Genomic DNA, 17569 nt, shown 5'->3' with positions numbered 1-17569 from the left:
AGTGCACGACACAGAGTTTTGTCTTTATGACACGGTGCAGTACTGACCAGAAATGTTATCTGGGGCCCCTATTAGTCATAACAGGGCGAGGGTAATTATTCTGGTAATACTGGTTCTGGTGCTAAGTCATGCGGTATTTGCTTTGTCATCTCTGCACCACGCTATGCTGTGTAGCAGAGAGAGACCCATACAGAACCACAGAGGGAGTTAGCAGCATTGCGTGCTTGTCTACCTTAGAAAAAAGTCTACGATTAAACTGACCTAGCTAATGTGCATTAACTAATCTTATCCTCAATCATAACAGCATTAATTATTGTAGATTAAAAATTTGGTACCTCAATTTATATATTTAAGATAAGCATGGATTTTTATTAGTTAAAGTTAGACTAGGTTTTCGTTTTTAAATAAATTATATTGAAATTAGAAATAACAACTAGAAATAGATTCAAACCTACTAAAATAGACTAAATTAATTAAATAGAAATTACATTGTGCAAGTTTACTGCTGAAGTTTTAAGGAAAATCAAACCCTATATCTGACGAAAGTTACTTGCTATATGCCTGAAGCCACTTTTTGTAAGTAAACTGTATTTGACAGTTCTGTCTTTGCATTTAGAATATCTTTTTCATTTCAGATGAGTCATCCAGTTGTAGTCAATGACTGGTTTGTTCTTAGCTGCAAAGTGGTTGGGAATTGGAAGGAAGCAGGGAGAATGTTTACTGCTTCTTTTAATCTATAAATAAAATCTAGTTATGAGAAGGTGAGACTTACCACTTCTAAAAAGAGATACGCAGTTTAGTTTGCCAGCCAGAAATATTATTTACTCTCGTTAATCAAACCTAAGTGCAAAACATGCTCTAATTAAATTTTTGCTTTAAATACACTACATTTAGTATTGCTGTACTTGATTAATAAAAAGACATTTTAAAATTATATATATTTTGATTTATATTTTTGATTGAATTCCAATGTTCATTCAAAACATTCATACATTACATAAATACAGTCTAATAATGATTTTGAATAGAAAGGCAGTTTACCAGTTTATAATATTGACATTTTTATAAAGTATGATCTTAAAAAAAAAAAAAGTATAACTACTCAAATAAATGCATATAGTTATAGGTTGTCTTTCTAGTGGGAAAGAGAATACCAAAAGACTGCAGATACTACCTACCCATACCTTAGGAGAATAACTAGAATATACATATGCAAAGCAAGATCAAATTATGATGAAAATCATGTTTAAAAATAGGAAGAGCCTGTTGAAAGCATTTTGAAGCTGACTCACCTTTGGGTGAAACATCACCTAAACGTTTACTCAATCAACGTTGGTGCAAGGGAAGCCCTTGGAACGGGCAGCTGGAAGTGAGATTCCAGCTAAAAGAGAAGGGATTTCCCTTTTAGTAGAAGTGGTGAGCTATTAGCTCAGTTTCATCTTTTAATGAAATTTTACCTTCAGTCTCCTGAAATGAAAGGTCACGGTACCTTTAATTTGCAAAGCCCCTCTCCTTATATTTGCCTGTATTCCACATAAGCGGTCCTAGCTCTACAGTCTGAGCATAGCTCAAAACCCAGGCAATAAAGCAATGTGCACATTACACTTTCGTAATCTTTTCGTTACAGGATTAACTTTGGGAGCTGCCTGCAGCCTCTCTCTAGTGAAAGACATCTTGACAAATGCAATCGCAGAGTTCCCTGAAGAGAAGACAAGGGTTTTCTGTGCTGTCTTGCAGCAATTAAGAACTCTTGCTGGAGAACAGATAAGAAACGTTGCTGTATGTTGTGAGTTGCTATAACAACTGTAACAAATGTGAAATTGCTGCTGACCACATGTAAAACTTGCATTTTTAATTGGTTTTAGTAGTGAATTTTCTGTCAATACATCTTTTTTGAGCCTTTGATCTGTATAAACTTGTGTTAGTCTGCATGTTATATTGTCACTTAACATAAAAACATGAAGAAGATGGAGAAAGGTGACATAAATTTATTTTTTTCAAGTCTTTAGGTGGAAACATCATAAGTAGAAAATCAACCTCAGATTTGAACCCTGTTCTGGCAGCCAGCAACTGTATGCTCAATCTGGCTTCAAGAGGTAAGAGGAGATACCCTGTCTCTGTAGTAGTGCCAGAGGTACAGGATCCTATTGCTTTCGGAGAGGGGAAATAACAACAGGTGAGTTTAAGGAACTCTTTTCCTGCTCTCATACAAGATCATATCTGCAAGAGATGCAATTTGCAAACGAAGAACATGTGAAAGATTCTCATGACAAGGGTAAGCATTCAGACCAACCGGACCACATATAGTTCTGTGAGCAGTGAATTACTATAAGCACTCATAAAAACTCACAATTTGAGTAGCTGTATACTACATCCCCACTTCCATGGTAGTTTTTTTCTTTAATTGATGCTTTGCTCTGGTTTTAAAATCACTGTCTGGCCCTGAAGAGAACTCTGCCTTCTCGTTCCTCACAGATGCTTCTGATACAAGAAACCACTAGTTCAGCACCTTTTTCCGTGTCCGTTTCCTCAATTTCCTTCCATCACTGTATATATACTCCCCTCTACTTGCTCCTTTTCTTGTGCACTACCTTAGCATTGGAAGGTTGATAAAATTATTGGTAAACATGAGCTATCTGGTGGTCTGGAATTGCATGCCCTCCCTTCTAGATGGCTTATGTCCTTTTTGCTCTTGATCGGGGTGCCTGTTGCTATTTCAGACCATGTAATACTCTACTCAGTACCCTGAAATACAAGTTCTTTAAGGGCTTGTTTCTGAGTCAGGATTTCTTGGAATGGATACACAAAAACTTATGCTGCATGATTTCTGTGATTTCTTTCTGTGCAGATTGGTGTTGAGAGGAAAAATACCTGTCAGAATGTCATTCTGACAAGTGAAATTACAAAAATTTGCATCTTCTTAACAATTCTAATGTTGTGCGTACTTATTTGAGTGATGAATAGGATCACTGACTGATATCTCGCTCTGTTAAACTGGCAGAATTTTACTGCTGGAGAGGGTTTTATGCGTTTTCACAGGTTTTTAACATATTTCTTTACCAAATGGTAGTTAGTGAAACATAGGAAAAGTGGATTGTTCAAGAAAAGGAGATTGCAGAAACACTCTTAGTTCTTAGTATTTATCTTAAATCACATTGTAAGAGAAAATGCACCCTCCTAGATGCTGGCAGGCTCACAGGTGTGATTGGACAACAATCTTTATGTATGTAAACCAGGTGTATTCTGGATGGAATTGCAAAAGTAAAAATCCAGAAATGCCAGAGCTGCTGTTCTTAACAGTGTTATTTTTCATATTCACACTTCGGCAAAATAAAATTCCTGTAGTAAAGTTTTACTGTCACACTAGTTATATTTAAGGAATGCAATTTTCATGCTAAATGATATTCTAGGATGACCAGGTTACAGTGTCACCATCGCACATAACATGAAACACACGAAGAAAAAAATCTTGCTGTAAAGCAGCCAGTCTTGAAGTATCACGTTCATTGAATGTCAGGGAAGGATTTTAATATATGAACCTTTTAAAAATGACACAGAAGATTATGTGGTTCTAGAAAGTCTCGGGATAGTTCAGGGCTACTGCAAGATAAATATTGTCTAGTAATAAGAAATAATTTATTTAAAAATTCATTGGACCCCTTGGGTAGCATGTGAAAAGTACAAAGGACATAGAAAACTAGTAAAAAATGCACTTTGACTTCATCTGTCAAACACATGTTGTTAAATTTCACACGGGTGAATCACTGTGGATTTCCATCTGTACAATGTTTATGCCTCTGTGTCTTTGCAGAATGACAATGCTACTTGACAGTTGTGTTACTGGTACAGTTGTAGTTCTACAAACAAAACTCCTTGAGCTGATGGAGCTTGTTTAATTAATATAATCAATTATATGTGTTAAAGGGTTGCATTTCCAGAAGGCTTGCTAGTTTAACTGTGTAGTGGTATTGGCAAACCCAGTGTAGCACAGATTAAACTTAAGTGTTCAAAGGACTCTTACAGATTTAGGTTTCTTGCAGAATTTTGTTCTCTTCTCTTTCAAAAATCCCATCTTTAATAGTATGTATCATACAAAGACAAGCATAGTCACTTTTAAAATAATCTAAAATAATTTTAAAATAATGTTAAAAAAACAGACAGGAAAAGGCAATAGCATTTATTCCCTTCTGGACTCCTAGAAGTGTTATGAATCTCAGGAGAAAAAAAAAAAACCCAAAAACAAAACCACAGCAAAACAAAAATTAAAAATTGTTTTTTCACTTTTGCAGAAGTTCTCTCCCGTTCTCTCCCATCTTCCTCATTCTTTATGTTTTAGAAGGAAAGGTAGGGATGACAGCAGCTGCAGAGATTTGGAACAGATTGGCAGGAGTGGGGATGGGATCATCATGGCAGTATCAGAAGGGAAGACTGGATTACGGAATAGGGATTGATCTCTGGGCACTTTCTTAGGACTCTGGTGTTATGATAGTATGGAAGATGGAGCAGTCGATTTGTAGAGCATACTGATAATTTGTTATATAAACACTGCATTTATTATTTACTCAGGAAGGCTGCAGGTATTTTTTTGCCAATTAAAATATGATTGGTGTATGTTAATGGCACAATTTTACAGAAGTTTCTGGATTTGGGATTTTTTTTAGGAAGAAAGCGTCAGATTCCTTTGAGTGATATTTTTGCAGATGGAGTTGGCAACAATACCATTACGCCAGAAGAGATCTTAGTCTCTGTCCATATTCCCTGTTCTAGGAAGGTAAGTTAGTAGTTTGTTTAGATTTGCTTTATGCAAAGTTAAAGACTATTAAATAAAGAGCAGGATGTGGCATAATCCCTATGTTTAAAGTAACAGTATTACTGCTCACTTTCTGAATTCCTTATGTTTGATCCTGTCAGTGCCACACTATCTCCCAGTTTTTGCCAAAAAACGCAACTCTGCAGGTAGCTGGTGATATATAAAAAGTGATATTCTGACAAAAAGTTACCCTAAAATGATGGGGGCAATAGGAATTGTCTAAACTCCCTACAGAAAGGGGTCTTGGACAAACTGCCGTAGTCCTCACTAAAGCAGGCTGCTTACCCCTGATAGGATTGGCATCAAGCAGGTAAAGCATTGTCATCTGTTGAGGATTTTTCTTAAAATGAGATAAGATTGGACATGTGCATGGTGCTTCCATAAATGTTGCTGAACTGAATAATAGTCTTTAACTGGTATTGTGTTTGCAAGAGTGGATACAAGATCTTAAGAGAATTAGGAGTTGTGATATCTGAGTACTGAAGTTTGGCAATACTTTGAAGCCTCTACGCTTTTGTACTACTTATAAATGCAACTCCACAAGATCCTTGTCTTCCACCTATCTACCATGAAAAAATCTAGGTCATCTGAACAGTGTAGATGATGGAGGATTGGGTACGGGCTGCCAGAAAATCAAAGATGGTGAAGCTACTGAAAGGTCAAGAGAAGGAAGTGTATAGTCTTGAATGCTCAGGAAGCTGAATTTGTGCTCTTCACTTTTTTATTCTCTTGCTTCACGTAGTGCAATAGCAAGTTCTGCTTTCAGATACTTAAATGTCTACAGGTTAGCCACTTCTGTCTGATCTCGCTTAGGGGGAGTATGTCTCTGCATTTCGACAAGCACCAAGACGGGAAAATGCTCTCCCAATAACCAATGCTGGGATGAGAGTCCTTTTTGAAGAAGGTACAGACGTAATAAAGGATTTAAGTATTTTCTATGGAGGTGCTGTCTCCACCACAGTCTGTGCAAAACAAACCTGTTGGACACTTACCGGAAGGTACAATTTCTCTGCCTTCTCTATATCTCTAAATAAAGGGACTTTGAGAGTTCGGGTGTACTTCCTTGGACCACAGAAGTACAGAAAGATTTCATTTGCCTAGGTGATGCCATGTACGTTCAAGTGGATGACCTGGTCAAAACTTAATGATGACTTTTCGCGGTTGTTACATTTTCAAGTCTGCACATGGGTGAAATTCTGATGTGAAATATGCAGAGAGATACGAGAGAGAGATGAGCTGTGAGATAGGTGGATGAGGTATACAGAGGTCAGTTGTGCACCTAAACCCAAGCATTGGTAAATGATGCTGTATCCCGTAGGTTTGATAATCCCCTAGTGTCAGTGTTCTTGAGTCCTTCAGTTTGGCTCTAATAGATACAAAGTTTAAAAACTTCAGATGTGCCCAATAAATTTAGGAACAGAAGTCAAGCCTTAACCTTTTCAATATCTCTTCATCTACAAGATCCTGATAATCTTTGAAGTTAATCCCTGACATTCCCTCCCACTTTGCAGCATCTTTCCAAGGTTTGGAAGAAAAAAATTACAATTAATTCAATCACTATGAAAACATTTGTCTAAACAGAGTCCCACTGGACTGTTTTACCATTTAATATGCAACTTGAAGTACTCATTATTTTTTGCTGCTTTACATGATTAAATTTATTCTAACAGATTTATATTTTGATCTCTAGCATTGTGTAACTATGGAGAATTAACTGTGTTGAGATACTTCAAGGAGACAGCCTTTTCAGAAAATGTAACAACTATCCGGCATTAATCAAATCCCTTGAAAGCATCTACAGTTTGCATCAATATTGTTATCCACTTTTCTTTAAATATAGGACAGCATCTGCAGAATAGTGATAATCTATGAGACTGTTAAATCAGCTTTAAAGCTGTAACAGGCTTTATTTATTAATTTATTTATTTTTAAAAGGCTGACACTCAGTTGCATTGACTTAGAGGACTTCACTTCTGTGAGCAACATTGATCTACACTGTTTTCAAAATTGCAGGCCATCATTAGAATCAATAGTTTGGCTCCATTGTGAGCAGGATTGTGCCTGTGGTCCATTGTACAAATATATTACTGCATTTTGTATTTTTTTTTTTTTGAGTCCTGGTCTGATTGTTTCTATTATTCTTCCTGACAGGCACTGGAATGAACAAATGTTGGATGAAGCTTGCAGACTAGTTCTTAAAGAAATTGCTCTTCCAGGCTCAGCCAGTGGTGAAAATGCAGACTATAAGAAAACTTTGATAGTCAGTTTCTTCTACAGATTTTTCCTGGAAGTATTGCAGTGGTTGAAGACAATGGTAAATTAGTTCTCCGTGTCTGCTTTCGTGCAAGCAAATGAATGGGGTTTTATTCTATCTGCTGATGCTTGCAATTTGTACAATGTGCTAAATACTGTCTTTGGGGTTCAGATATACAGAGGAATGTAAGTGCATAACACCCAAAGAGGTTGATGGAGAGATGCCCATGTAACTTTTAGGTGCTCACGTATCTTCACCTTGTACATTAGGCTTTTAAAAAAATTGAGCAAACTTAATGCAACAATATATCAGTATTAAGCTCCCAGGCCCAAAGAAAACATACATAAGGTCTTACTCCATCTGTCTGTAGCTCAAAACATAAATAGACAAAACAGAAATAAAGGCTTTGGAAAGCAACTATAGGTTTTAAACTAATCCTCCTTCTTGTATGAGTTGTTGACTGAGAGAGGAGGACTCTAAAAATTCATTTCCCAGTACTTCCTAGGTGCAATTTATTTGGTTTTGCATTAAATCTGTTCTTATGAGGAAAAACATCCCTTTTGCCTTTTTCTTCTGTGTTACCTTGAACTCTTTCCTCTGAATTACCATTACTAGGTAATTTACTATTACCAGGAGTAATAAAAAGTAAAAAACTGTGCCAGTTTTGATCGGACCCCAGAACAAATCTGTGCTGGCTATCCCTGCTTTATGTTGCTTACTTTAAACAAGCATATGTATTGAATCCAATATATTTTTAAATATTATTTACTGAAATATAAAAACTCTACATTTTTAAAAAATTGTGATTTTAGATTTTAGAGTCTTGTAGGAATTTCCTGTATAAAGGGTTTGTATTTGATGATTTTTGTTGTTAGCTTTTTTAATTGGAATGTTCAAAATGAGTTTTAGTATTAACTTACTTCCTTTTCAGGATCCTGGCCACTATCCTGGCATACCTATGGAATATAGGAGTGTCCTACAAGATTTCCAAACCAAAATGCCCCAGAGTATCCAAATATACCAGGCAAGTGATTTTATTCTGATATTGTTCTATGCTTTATAAGACTTGGTAAAAAGTCATAGTTCAAGCATGACCCTTGCTGTGAACCTCAGGTACAAATTTTCTAAAGGATTGAAGGCAACAGGCTCTTAATGGTTGATTTTAACCATATCTCAATTAGAAAAACCTTGTCTGTAAAAATAGACTCATATGCGTATACTCACTTCTTCTAAACAGTTCTCAAAAGATAAACATGCTGAACAAACTCTATTGTCACACTGCTTAAACTAGGTATATTGCAGTGTGCAACCCAATTGGAAAAAAAATAAAATAGAATAAAAAATATTGAAAAGCCCAAGTCTCTAGCTATCACTACAGTATTCTTGTCTGAAGATACGCTTTTCTTAAGATGTCAGAGGGCTCTTAGATCTCACTGTAGATTTAGGAATCAAGATGGAGTTTGTGATAGCTATCTGATCGAATTAACAAGAGCGTTCAAGGAGAAGTCAGCAGTAGAGGGCAGCAAAGAATCTTTTGGATTTTCTGAGATCACTCTTGTGACTAGATCATGGTGGGAGCTCCTGCAAGGATTGTTGATTTTTTGATACTCTCAATACAGAAGTAAAAATCTCAGATTTTTGGAAACTTATGGAGAATTCAGATGAAATCTAGGTAAACTTTTTTCTTTGTTGTTTTCAGATATTCTTTAGAAAAGCATTTTAGCTTTAATTATTTGAATTTGTTGAAGTCATTAGCTTTCTTCAGAGTTGTTATAAAAAAAAAAAAAGACTTGTAAAAGGGGCCAGCATCAAAGGAACTGGTTCTTTATGACTTTCGGCAATTTATTCCCCAGCTGTAAGAAAGTGACTGAACAGAAATGGGAAGAATTTGTTATTCAGATCTGTTGGCATTGAGCAACAGAAATTATTTAGAAACCCAGAAAATCTGGGTTTTTACTTTAAATTTCTGTCTAACTTTTTCAAGTCCATATCTTTTGTCTGGAGTTTTTCATCTGATTATTATTAAGCTTTTAAAATTAAGGAGAATAATAGCAGCAAGTGTGCTAGAAAGAGCAGGAGGAAGAAATGTGTAGCAGGGACACTGTGTGCTGGAAACTATAGAAGAAAAAAGGTTTAGAGATGTGAATAATTAAGTAGTTATAAATGTAGAAAAGGAAAAAGTTAGTGTGAAGACTGATCCAGAAACTGAAAAAGTGTTCTGGAAGTTGGCAATAACTAGTTGGTGTGGCAGAATTCACTGGCAACACTGAATTAACTTTCAGGAAAGACTTAGTGAAATAGAATTAATAAGACACTAAATTCATACACAGGTGTAAGGAAATAAAATTGGGAAGGAAATATTTAAACAACATTTTCTCACTGATTTACATTGATCAGCTGCAATCTTTCAGCAAGGAAGACAAATCCTAGGAATCACTGCAAGTAGCTCAAGGTACAACACCAGACACTGGTAAAATACAGAGCAGAATCTTGTGAGAATAATTCAGAAATTATCAGAGCTTCATGACACCAATCAGTAAGGGACGAAATTGTCCTTCTGAAAAAGAAATGCTGTTTGTATCACTTTGATGTAAATGATTAAGGAAAAAAATCCAAGTAGATAAACTTGTGCAAGGCTCTCAGAAGGCTTCTTAAGAGAAGAAGCTGAAGAAATGTCCAGGAGTAGCAGTCAGGTCCTGCATCCACATCTGTTTTCAATATTGAATCAGAAGATTGCTCAGAATCAGAATTGGATCAGACCAGTTGTTCCTTCATCTGATTTTCTGATTACTCTAAGAATAACAAGATTATTCTTTTATGAGAAAAAGTTTGGTGGTGGGGTGTATATATTTTTGACTGTACAGGACATAGAGCCAAGTCAGTCTCCCGAGGATCCTGTAGGACGGCCCATTATGCACCAGTCTGGAATTATGCATGCCACTGGTGAAGCAGTTTACATTGATGACCTTCCTTCTGTGGATGGAGAGCTCTTCCTGGCTGTTGTCACTAGTTCCAGAGCTCATGCTAAGATTGTGTAAGTGTTCAAAGTGTTATTATGAATTGATGACTGAGATTTTTAGAGCAAACTAATGAGTTATGGTGTATATGGAACAGCACGCCTGATACCCACAGTGGCTCAGGTGCTGGAAGCAACACTGTTGCTCTGGGATCTTGATGACCTGCTATCAAAGCATGCCTTTCTTATAAACGTTCTGCCATTCCTTCTGATCCTTCTATGCTCATAAATTCCCATTTGTTCTCCGCTTATACTGGTCTTGCCATTTCTATTATAATTCTCCGCATGAACTCTCTGTTTGCAGATGCTTATTTGTATCAGTTTGATATCTGTGTAGGCTGTGAGGTCTTAAAAAGTTGCAATTGCAGCATCATAATTGTGCAGTGGTTTTTATTAAATCAATGCAGTTCAGGCAGTCTAATGGGCCAATGATTTTCCTGTTGCATCTAGAGTATTTCCTAGAAATGAAGCAGGTTAGTAGAATTTTAAATTGCCTTTAACCTGCATTTCTTTTCATGCCAGAGATAGAAGGAAAAGACATGTCTGAACCCTATGAGCAGATGTCAGTACAAGAAACATACCTCTATTATGTTCCCTTCCTCTGTGCAAAGCTTTGTAAAACTAACAAATTAAGTTTCTCTCTTCCCATATCCCAATCAGATCTATAGATACCTCAGAGGCTCTAAAAGAACCAGGTGTGTTCGATATCATAACAGCTCATGATGTACCAGCTACAAACGAGTTTTACTATTCTGATGATCCAGAGGTTATATTTGCAAGGCACAAGGTATCACTACAACCTTTTTTTAACTAATTTTCTTCATTTTTACTGTTTTTCTTCAGCTTTTTATAACAAAATTTTACTTGCTGACTCTTGAATTTCTGTATTGTGTTTATATCAGGAAATCACTTTAGCCATAGCACTTTATGACAAGGTAAATTCTTACCATTTTTTCCCGCTCCCTTTTCAACTTCAAAATAGCTGTTATGTATTATATTCTGCCTAGGGGAAAATATATTAATCAGAAGAATGCAGAGTAAACCTCATAAAACCCTCTGAGTTGTTGGGAGAGTACATTTCAATGAAAATTAGGCTCCCAAATCACTTATCCATTTTTTAATACTGTATTTTCCTTGATTCCACAGTTGTAACGGTATTTCTAATAATTTGTTAGCTTAATGGATGATCTAAAAAATACAAAAGTCTTAATTCAAAACAAAATTCTAAAAAGGAAACATGAATAGTGGTTACATGAAAGAGTAATGTCAGCAACACATATGGGAATAATTTGAATCCGCTGTTCTATTAAGTGATATGTATTTTACAGGTGATTTGTGTGGGACAGATTGTCTGTGCTGTAATTGCCGATTCAGATGTTCATGCCAAACAAGCAACTGCAAAAGTGAAGATAGAGTATGAAGTGTTGGAACCAGTGATCTTAACAATTGAGGTACAAATAATTTCTTTTATCTTGCTCTTTTATTGTTTTATCTATTTAATTAATGGAAGCAGCAGTTGACACTCTTCACTTGCTTTTTAAACACGATTTTCTAAGGAAACAAGGTGAATATGAACACACAATTAACCAGTCTGTCAGTCTCGTTATAAATAAGTTTTCAACCTTTTGGCTAATTTTGATTGCTTGTGATTGATAGGCAACAGTCTCAAAAGTATTAAGGTCCCACAAGTTTCATAATAATAAACATAAGAGTACAAAAGAACTCTTAAGGTTCCCAGTGAGGAAAAGGAAATGAGCATACTGGTTGTATATGATTCTTTGGATAGCTACCAGCTGGGCAATCAGCATGTGGCTGAAAAATCAGCTGCTGATTATCTGTAGCATTTTTATGTCCAGCTAGTAAGCCAACAAAGTTATGCTGGAGATGTAGGAAGAGTTGGAGGAACGTGAGGGGAAAGATATTAGGGATATAGAATATTTTAGAAATGTGATGTGGGAGTCATGGGGGAAATGGACTTATGCTGGGTTAAAGAAATGAGTGGAAGTAAGGAACAAAGGACACATTTGCAGGGAACCAGCATTAGTTCTGGTAGTCACTTTACAGCTTGTTTCTATAATGCACGTGGGGTGTAACAGAACAGTCTTTCTCGTAAAAAATAGAAGTAGCCTCTTTTTAAAGACTGGCAAATTTTACTAATATTTCATTACAATTGAAACTCCAATAAAGTCTTACTAAAAATAAAGCAAATAATACTTCATAAATAGATTCCACTTTTACTTAGTTCTTGTGATTTCTCCCCCTCTTAATGGGCATCACTCTTTGGATGCTGTGGTTGTGTTCTTATTCTGTGCTGTCTTGGTCACTTGCTAGACATATGAGAGGGAAGAGCAGGTTGAATAAACTGAATGCATTTCCTTCAGAAACTGCTGTCATCAGTAACACAAGACACAACAGGAAAGAATTGCTGCAACTGAATACACAAACTCATCAACAATGACGCGATGAAATACAGTGTTTCATTGAATTTGTAGCTGGTGGTTCAAATCTCGGGAGAGAATGTTGTTTCTCCTGAGAGTGAAATGCTACATCAAGCTGAGAACCTTTAATATACTTAAAAAAGAATAATTTCTCTTTTTCTTCCCTGCAGGAAGCTATAAAGCACAACTCGTTCTTTGAGCCAAAAAGACAATTAGAACAAGGAAACGTTGATCAGGCATTTGAAACTGTTGATAATATAATTGAAGGTAAACTGCAGAATACATTTGGTGAGAAGTTGTTGTCAGTATTTGGGTTTCTCTGTCTGTTTTTCAAGTCCCAGTTCTACGTTTTCTCCATATAGGAAGAAAGTGTGGTTAAACCTAGTGGTCTTGTGATCCTGCTACTACCTTCAAGCTTTTTGCATCCTCTGTCCTTGAAACAGAATCACAGAATAATTAGGTTGGAAGGGAGTCATCTAGTCCAACCTCCTGCTTAAAGCAGGTCCAGTTAGAGCAGGTTACTAAGGACCATGTCCGGTCAGGTTTTGCATATCTCCAAAGATGGAGATTCCACAACCTCTATAGGCACCTCTTCCAATGTTTTTACTTTCATGGTGATTTTTTTTTTTCTTATATCAGGTTGGAATTTCTTGTGTTCGTTGCCTCTTTTCCTTCTACTGTGCATGTCTGAGAACAGTCTGGCTCTCTCTTCTGTACACCCCCCCATGAGGTAGTTGTAGACAGCAATAAGATCTCCCCTTTAACCCTTTTCTTCTCATGGATGAATAAATCCAGTTCTCTAAGCCTCTTCTCATACATGCCTTGGTCCAGCCTCCTGACTGTCTTGGTGGACACCTTCTTGGCCTGGTCCAGTATGTCCATGCTCTGTTTAATTTATCTATGTTTTGTTTTAATATTGTCACCACTTGTAGGCAATATTGTTCTGCTCTTAATCAAGTTCTGTTGATGCCACTGAATCAAGACCAATTTAATCCTGCAAGGAGTTTAATCTGTGTTTTTATTTTAGATTTTGCCTCTTTATACAGGAAGTATCGGGAGATTGGATGCTGATTACTGTAACTTACATGATGATGGGCCATTATTTCTTTCCTGGTTAATTTCTTCTGTCCTTTTCCCTTAGTAACACTTGTGTTTTTCTCTTTGGATCAGGGGAAATTCACATTGGGGGACAGGAACATTTTTACATGGAGACTCAGAGCGTGCTTGCTGTTCCAAAAGGAGAGGATAAAGAAATGGATCTGTATGTGTCAACACAGCATCCAGCAATTATTCAGGTAATACAGTGCATTCTCAGAGAAAGTGGTTGAACCCATAACAATAGAGGTTTTTAGGTTTGGTTTAAAAATCCATCTTAACAGTTTAGAAGCAGTAGGAACATAAAATTGCACATCTGGATTATCCAACAACAGCTGCTTTGTAGTACTGCTGTATCCTGATAAACACTGACCACTACGTTGTGAGGATAAGGAGCAAGTAGAAGTCTCTTATTTCCCTCAAAATACCTCATGCCCCACTATTGTAGGTGTGAAAAATTCCCTATGGAGTACTGAGGCTCCTCCATCCCCGTTAGCTTTCCACTGAAGTGCAGAGCAGTCAGCACCCTGCAGAGTCAGAGTCTGCTGAGGGTTTGATCAACTCTAATAGCTGTAGGTGGACTGCGTTTCCATGCCAAAATCATAGTCATAGAATAGTTTGGGTTTGAAGGAACCTTTAGAGACTGTCTAATCCAACGCCACTGCCATCAACAGGGTTATCTTTCACTAGAACAAGTTTCTCAAAGCACTGTCCAACCTGACTGTGAACACTTCCAATGATGGGATACCCAGAACTTCTCTGGCAACCAGTTCCAGTGTTTCATCACCCTCATTGTAAAAAACTTCTTCCTTATGTCCAATCTAAACCTACCCTCTTTCAGTTTAAAACCATTGCCCCTTGTCCTGTCAGTACAGGCCTTGGTAAAAAGTCTTTCTCTGTTTCTTATAAGCCCCCTTTATACATTAAAAGGTCAGAGTAAAGTCTCCCTGGAGCCTTCTTTTCTCCAGGCTGAACAACTCCAACTCTCTCAGTCTTTCTTCACAGGAGGGGTGTTCCAGCCCTCTGATCATTTTCATGATGGTAAATGGTAAAGCAAAGCTGACATAGGGTATGGGGTCATAGCAATACCTACAGGGCATGAAACTGATAGTATTTCAGACTCAACATTGGCATTTCATGTTCAAGCAGAGTTCAGCTCCTTTTATCATTTCCATTATTATTACATTGCCAATAACCAAAAAGCATTAACAACTTTGTGTTTGAGAAAATTATTTGAAGCAAGAACATTCCTGACACTAGCAAGACCTTAGATTATTAAAAACCAAATGGTTTTGTTTGTATTAAAAAATAAAATCTAATTCATGATCTTAGTAATCAAAATAATAAAGACTGCATTCTAATCCCTTTTTCTTATACCTGAAGGTTCTTACTGTTTAAAAAATGAAATCCAAGGGTATTATTTTTCAATTCTGTCCGTGGCCCATTCACAGTCTTCATGGTAGAGATTTTAAAGGTGAACAATGCTAAGTGTTTGTTGTTATCTTTTCCTTGCCTTTTAACCTAGGGTAAAGGAAAAATTATTTTCATCTGATAAAAAAACCCAAACAAACTAGAAGCACCTATGGAACCCTTTTCTAGAAAAGACTTTTATTTCAGAACTTAACTTTAGACTTTGTTTGAATTGACACAAAGGGTTAAAACTGGTTTTACAGGAGGTGGTAGCCGCAAGTTTAGGCGTTCCAGCCAACAGGATCATGTGCCATGTTAAACGAGTTGGTGGAGCTTTTGGTGGGAAACTCCTGAAAACTGGCTTACTGGCATCAGTTGCTGCAGTGGCAGCAAACAAGTAAGTGTGATATGTGTGTATTAGGATACGAAGAGAAAATGGAGTGAACAACTTTTGCATTTTGGCTAAAATGCTTTCTCCTTTCCCAAAGTTGCAAGCCAAAAAGTCATCGCATCCTGACTGTTCACGTTTTGTAATACTGTTCAGTGCATTTCTTTGTTTTGTTTTGTTAGACTGCTTATGTTAAGCAGCTCTAGCCTTGACTAAATTAATGGGGCTTGAAGAAATTGGTATTAGTATAAACTAGAAATATCCTGTAAATGATTGAGCATTTCAAAAAGACCAGTTCTTAACTACTGAGGCTTTGTATGTACATACAAAACATGCTATGAACCATCCAGATGTGAACTTCACTGGCCCAGCAGGATGCAGAAGGAAGAGAAGGAAGAGTGGAACTGCTTTTACGAACAAGTACTTCTAGTTCAGTCCCCAACAACTTTCAGTCAAAATTAGCTTAAATCTATTAGGTATTATATTTTTGCTAATACTACTTTAATCAGTTGAGGAACCTTAACACATCATAAAGCTCAAAATTTGGCAGGACAATATTGGCACTTAGCTGTCAGGGGATAGTAACCTCTTTTATAAGCAGAACTGATTTGCTGCGGAATGCACATGAGGCTACATCCTGCCTTAGCCAAAATGATCTTGTAATCGGAGTGGTTAGCTTAATACATTTCTCTTGTTACTACTGTCATTGTTGTACAAACTGCTTTTGATTATTTTTGGCCCTGTTATCTGTGTTTTGGATTAACCAGGCCATGCTAAAAATAATCTTTTTTTTATTGCTTAATCTTTTTTTATTGTTAGGACCTTATTTTACATCTTATGTAATTTTTTTCAAAAGTAACTATTTTAAATGGTATATGCATTTGTAGACTAATTTTCATATTTTTATGATTATCTATGTTTTGGTTTTATCCCAAGGCACCATATTTCAGTATGATTCTGAATAGCTAAAAGGCGGCTATTTCTTGCTTAAGATTGAATACTAACTGCTGTTAGCTCACTTAGCACAGTTCACTCTTAAGACTGAAATAACAGTTTCTTCAGAAGAAGTTTGCGATGAGTTATCTCATTGGATTTCAAGATGAAATGAAAATTCTGATAGGATTGTAAATGCAAAAAAACGTAAACTCTGGACATAGCGTTAAGCATGTATTTAAGCCTATTAAAGTTAAGTTTCATCTAAATGCATGTTTATATGCATGGCTAGATCTGGATACATGATGAATAGCCATCTGTTCAGAATATCTCTTATTTTGACTGAAATTTAGCTTCTCTTTTTTATTCTTTTTATTTAGAACCAGCAGACCAGTCCGTCTTATTCTGAGTCGAGGGGATGATATGTTAATCACTGGTGGCCGACATCCTTTTATTGGTAAATATAAAGTGAGTACCACAAGAATTCAGTGAAAAAATACCTGCCAATATTCTGTGAATAAGTATTTCAATGTTACTCGTTAATATTTGTTCTATTAATGAAAATGAGTATAATCAATGGAATTCTAAAACAAAACTACTAGCCAGGAAACCAAGAGATGAAGTTGCTGTACAGCCCTTTTTCTGCTTCTGCGTCTGTCTCCGCAGGATTTTGTTTTGTTTTTTTCTAGTCCCTTTTCCTTTTATAACTCTTCCTGTCTTTCTTTCTGGGAACGAGAAGCTAAACTGGCTCAGACCTCTTCTGCAGAGGTTTATTTTAAACCATCCATATGGTTAGGTTCACACAAAGAAGCAGATAGTTTTTCACAGAAAGAGTGTCATACAGGAAAACTCACCCTATGAAGGAAATTAATCTCTTCCCTGATCATGCACTGTCATCAGCGATAACTACTCATTAGGAAAATTCCTGCCTTCTTTTCTATCTCTACTTGTTGTGGAAATTACGCATGCTAGCCACCATAACAGGGTTCAACTCCAGGTTTCTGCTGAATTGATAAGCCGAAAGATAGATTCTTCTATAAAAGCATTTTTTATTAATAGAGCTACAGCTTGAGCTCAGTGCCACCAAAGAGGGACCCTGAACAAAGAAATTTCTGTGCAATTATACACTTAGAATCTAAGTTCCCCACTCATCACGCAACAGTTTGGACCAATAGTTATATTAGGGTTTGGGGTCTTCCCATTCTTCATTGGGTCCTTTCACTGT

At 36.6% G+C, this 17569-nt stretch overlaps 1 protein-coding gene across 3 annotated transcripts in view; it reads left to right on the top strand.

Moving 5' to 3' along the window:
* AOX1 (aldehyde oxidase 1) overlaps positions 1–17569 on the top strand; it is a 51961-nt gene that overhangs the window by 9761 nt on the left and 24631 nt on the right. For all 3 annotated transcript variants that reach the window (XM_054208305.1, XM_054208306.1, XM_054208307.1), the window contains exons 11-23: positions 1628–1779; positions 2003–2096; positions 4662–4771; positions 5624–5808; positions 6962–7124; positions 7996–8088; positions 9929–10098; positions 10741–10867; positions 11409–11531; positions 12689–12785; positions 13689–13813; positions 15287–15420; positions 16725–16812. In XM_054208305.1, coding sequence (XP_054064280.1) covers positions 1628–1779; positions 2003–2096; positions 4662–4771; positions 5624–5808; positions 6962–7124; positions 7996–8088; positions 9929–10098; positions 10741–10867; positions 11409–11531; positions 12689–12785; positions 13689–13813; positions 15287–15420; positions 16725–16812 — 1661 coding nt within the window. The remainder of the gene's footprint in view (positions 1–1627; positions 1780–2002; positions 2097–4661; positions 4772–5623; positions 5809–6961; positions 7125–7995; positions 8089–9928; positions 10099–10740; positions 10868–11408; positions 11532–12688; positions 12786–13688; positions 13814–15286; positions 15421–16724; positions 16813–17569) is intronic.

This window comes from Rissa tridactyla, chromosome 7 (assembly GCF_028500815.1).
Source record: "Rissa tridactyla isolate bRisTri1 chromosome 7, bRisTri1.patW.cur.20221130, whole genome shotgun sequence".
Lineage (NCBI taxonomy): Eukaryota > Metazoa > Chordata > Aves > Charadriiformes > Laridae > Rissa > Rissa tridactyla.
This window is presented reverse-complemented; position numbering and strand designations above follow the sequence as displayed.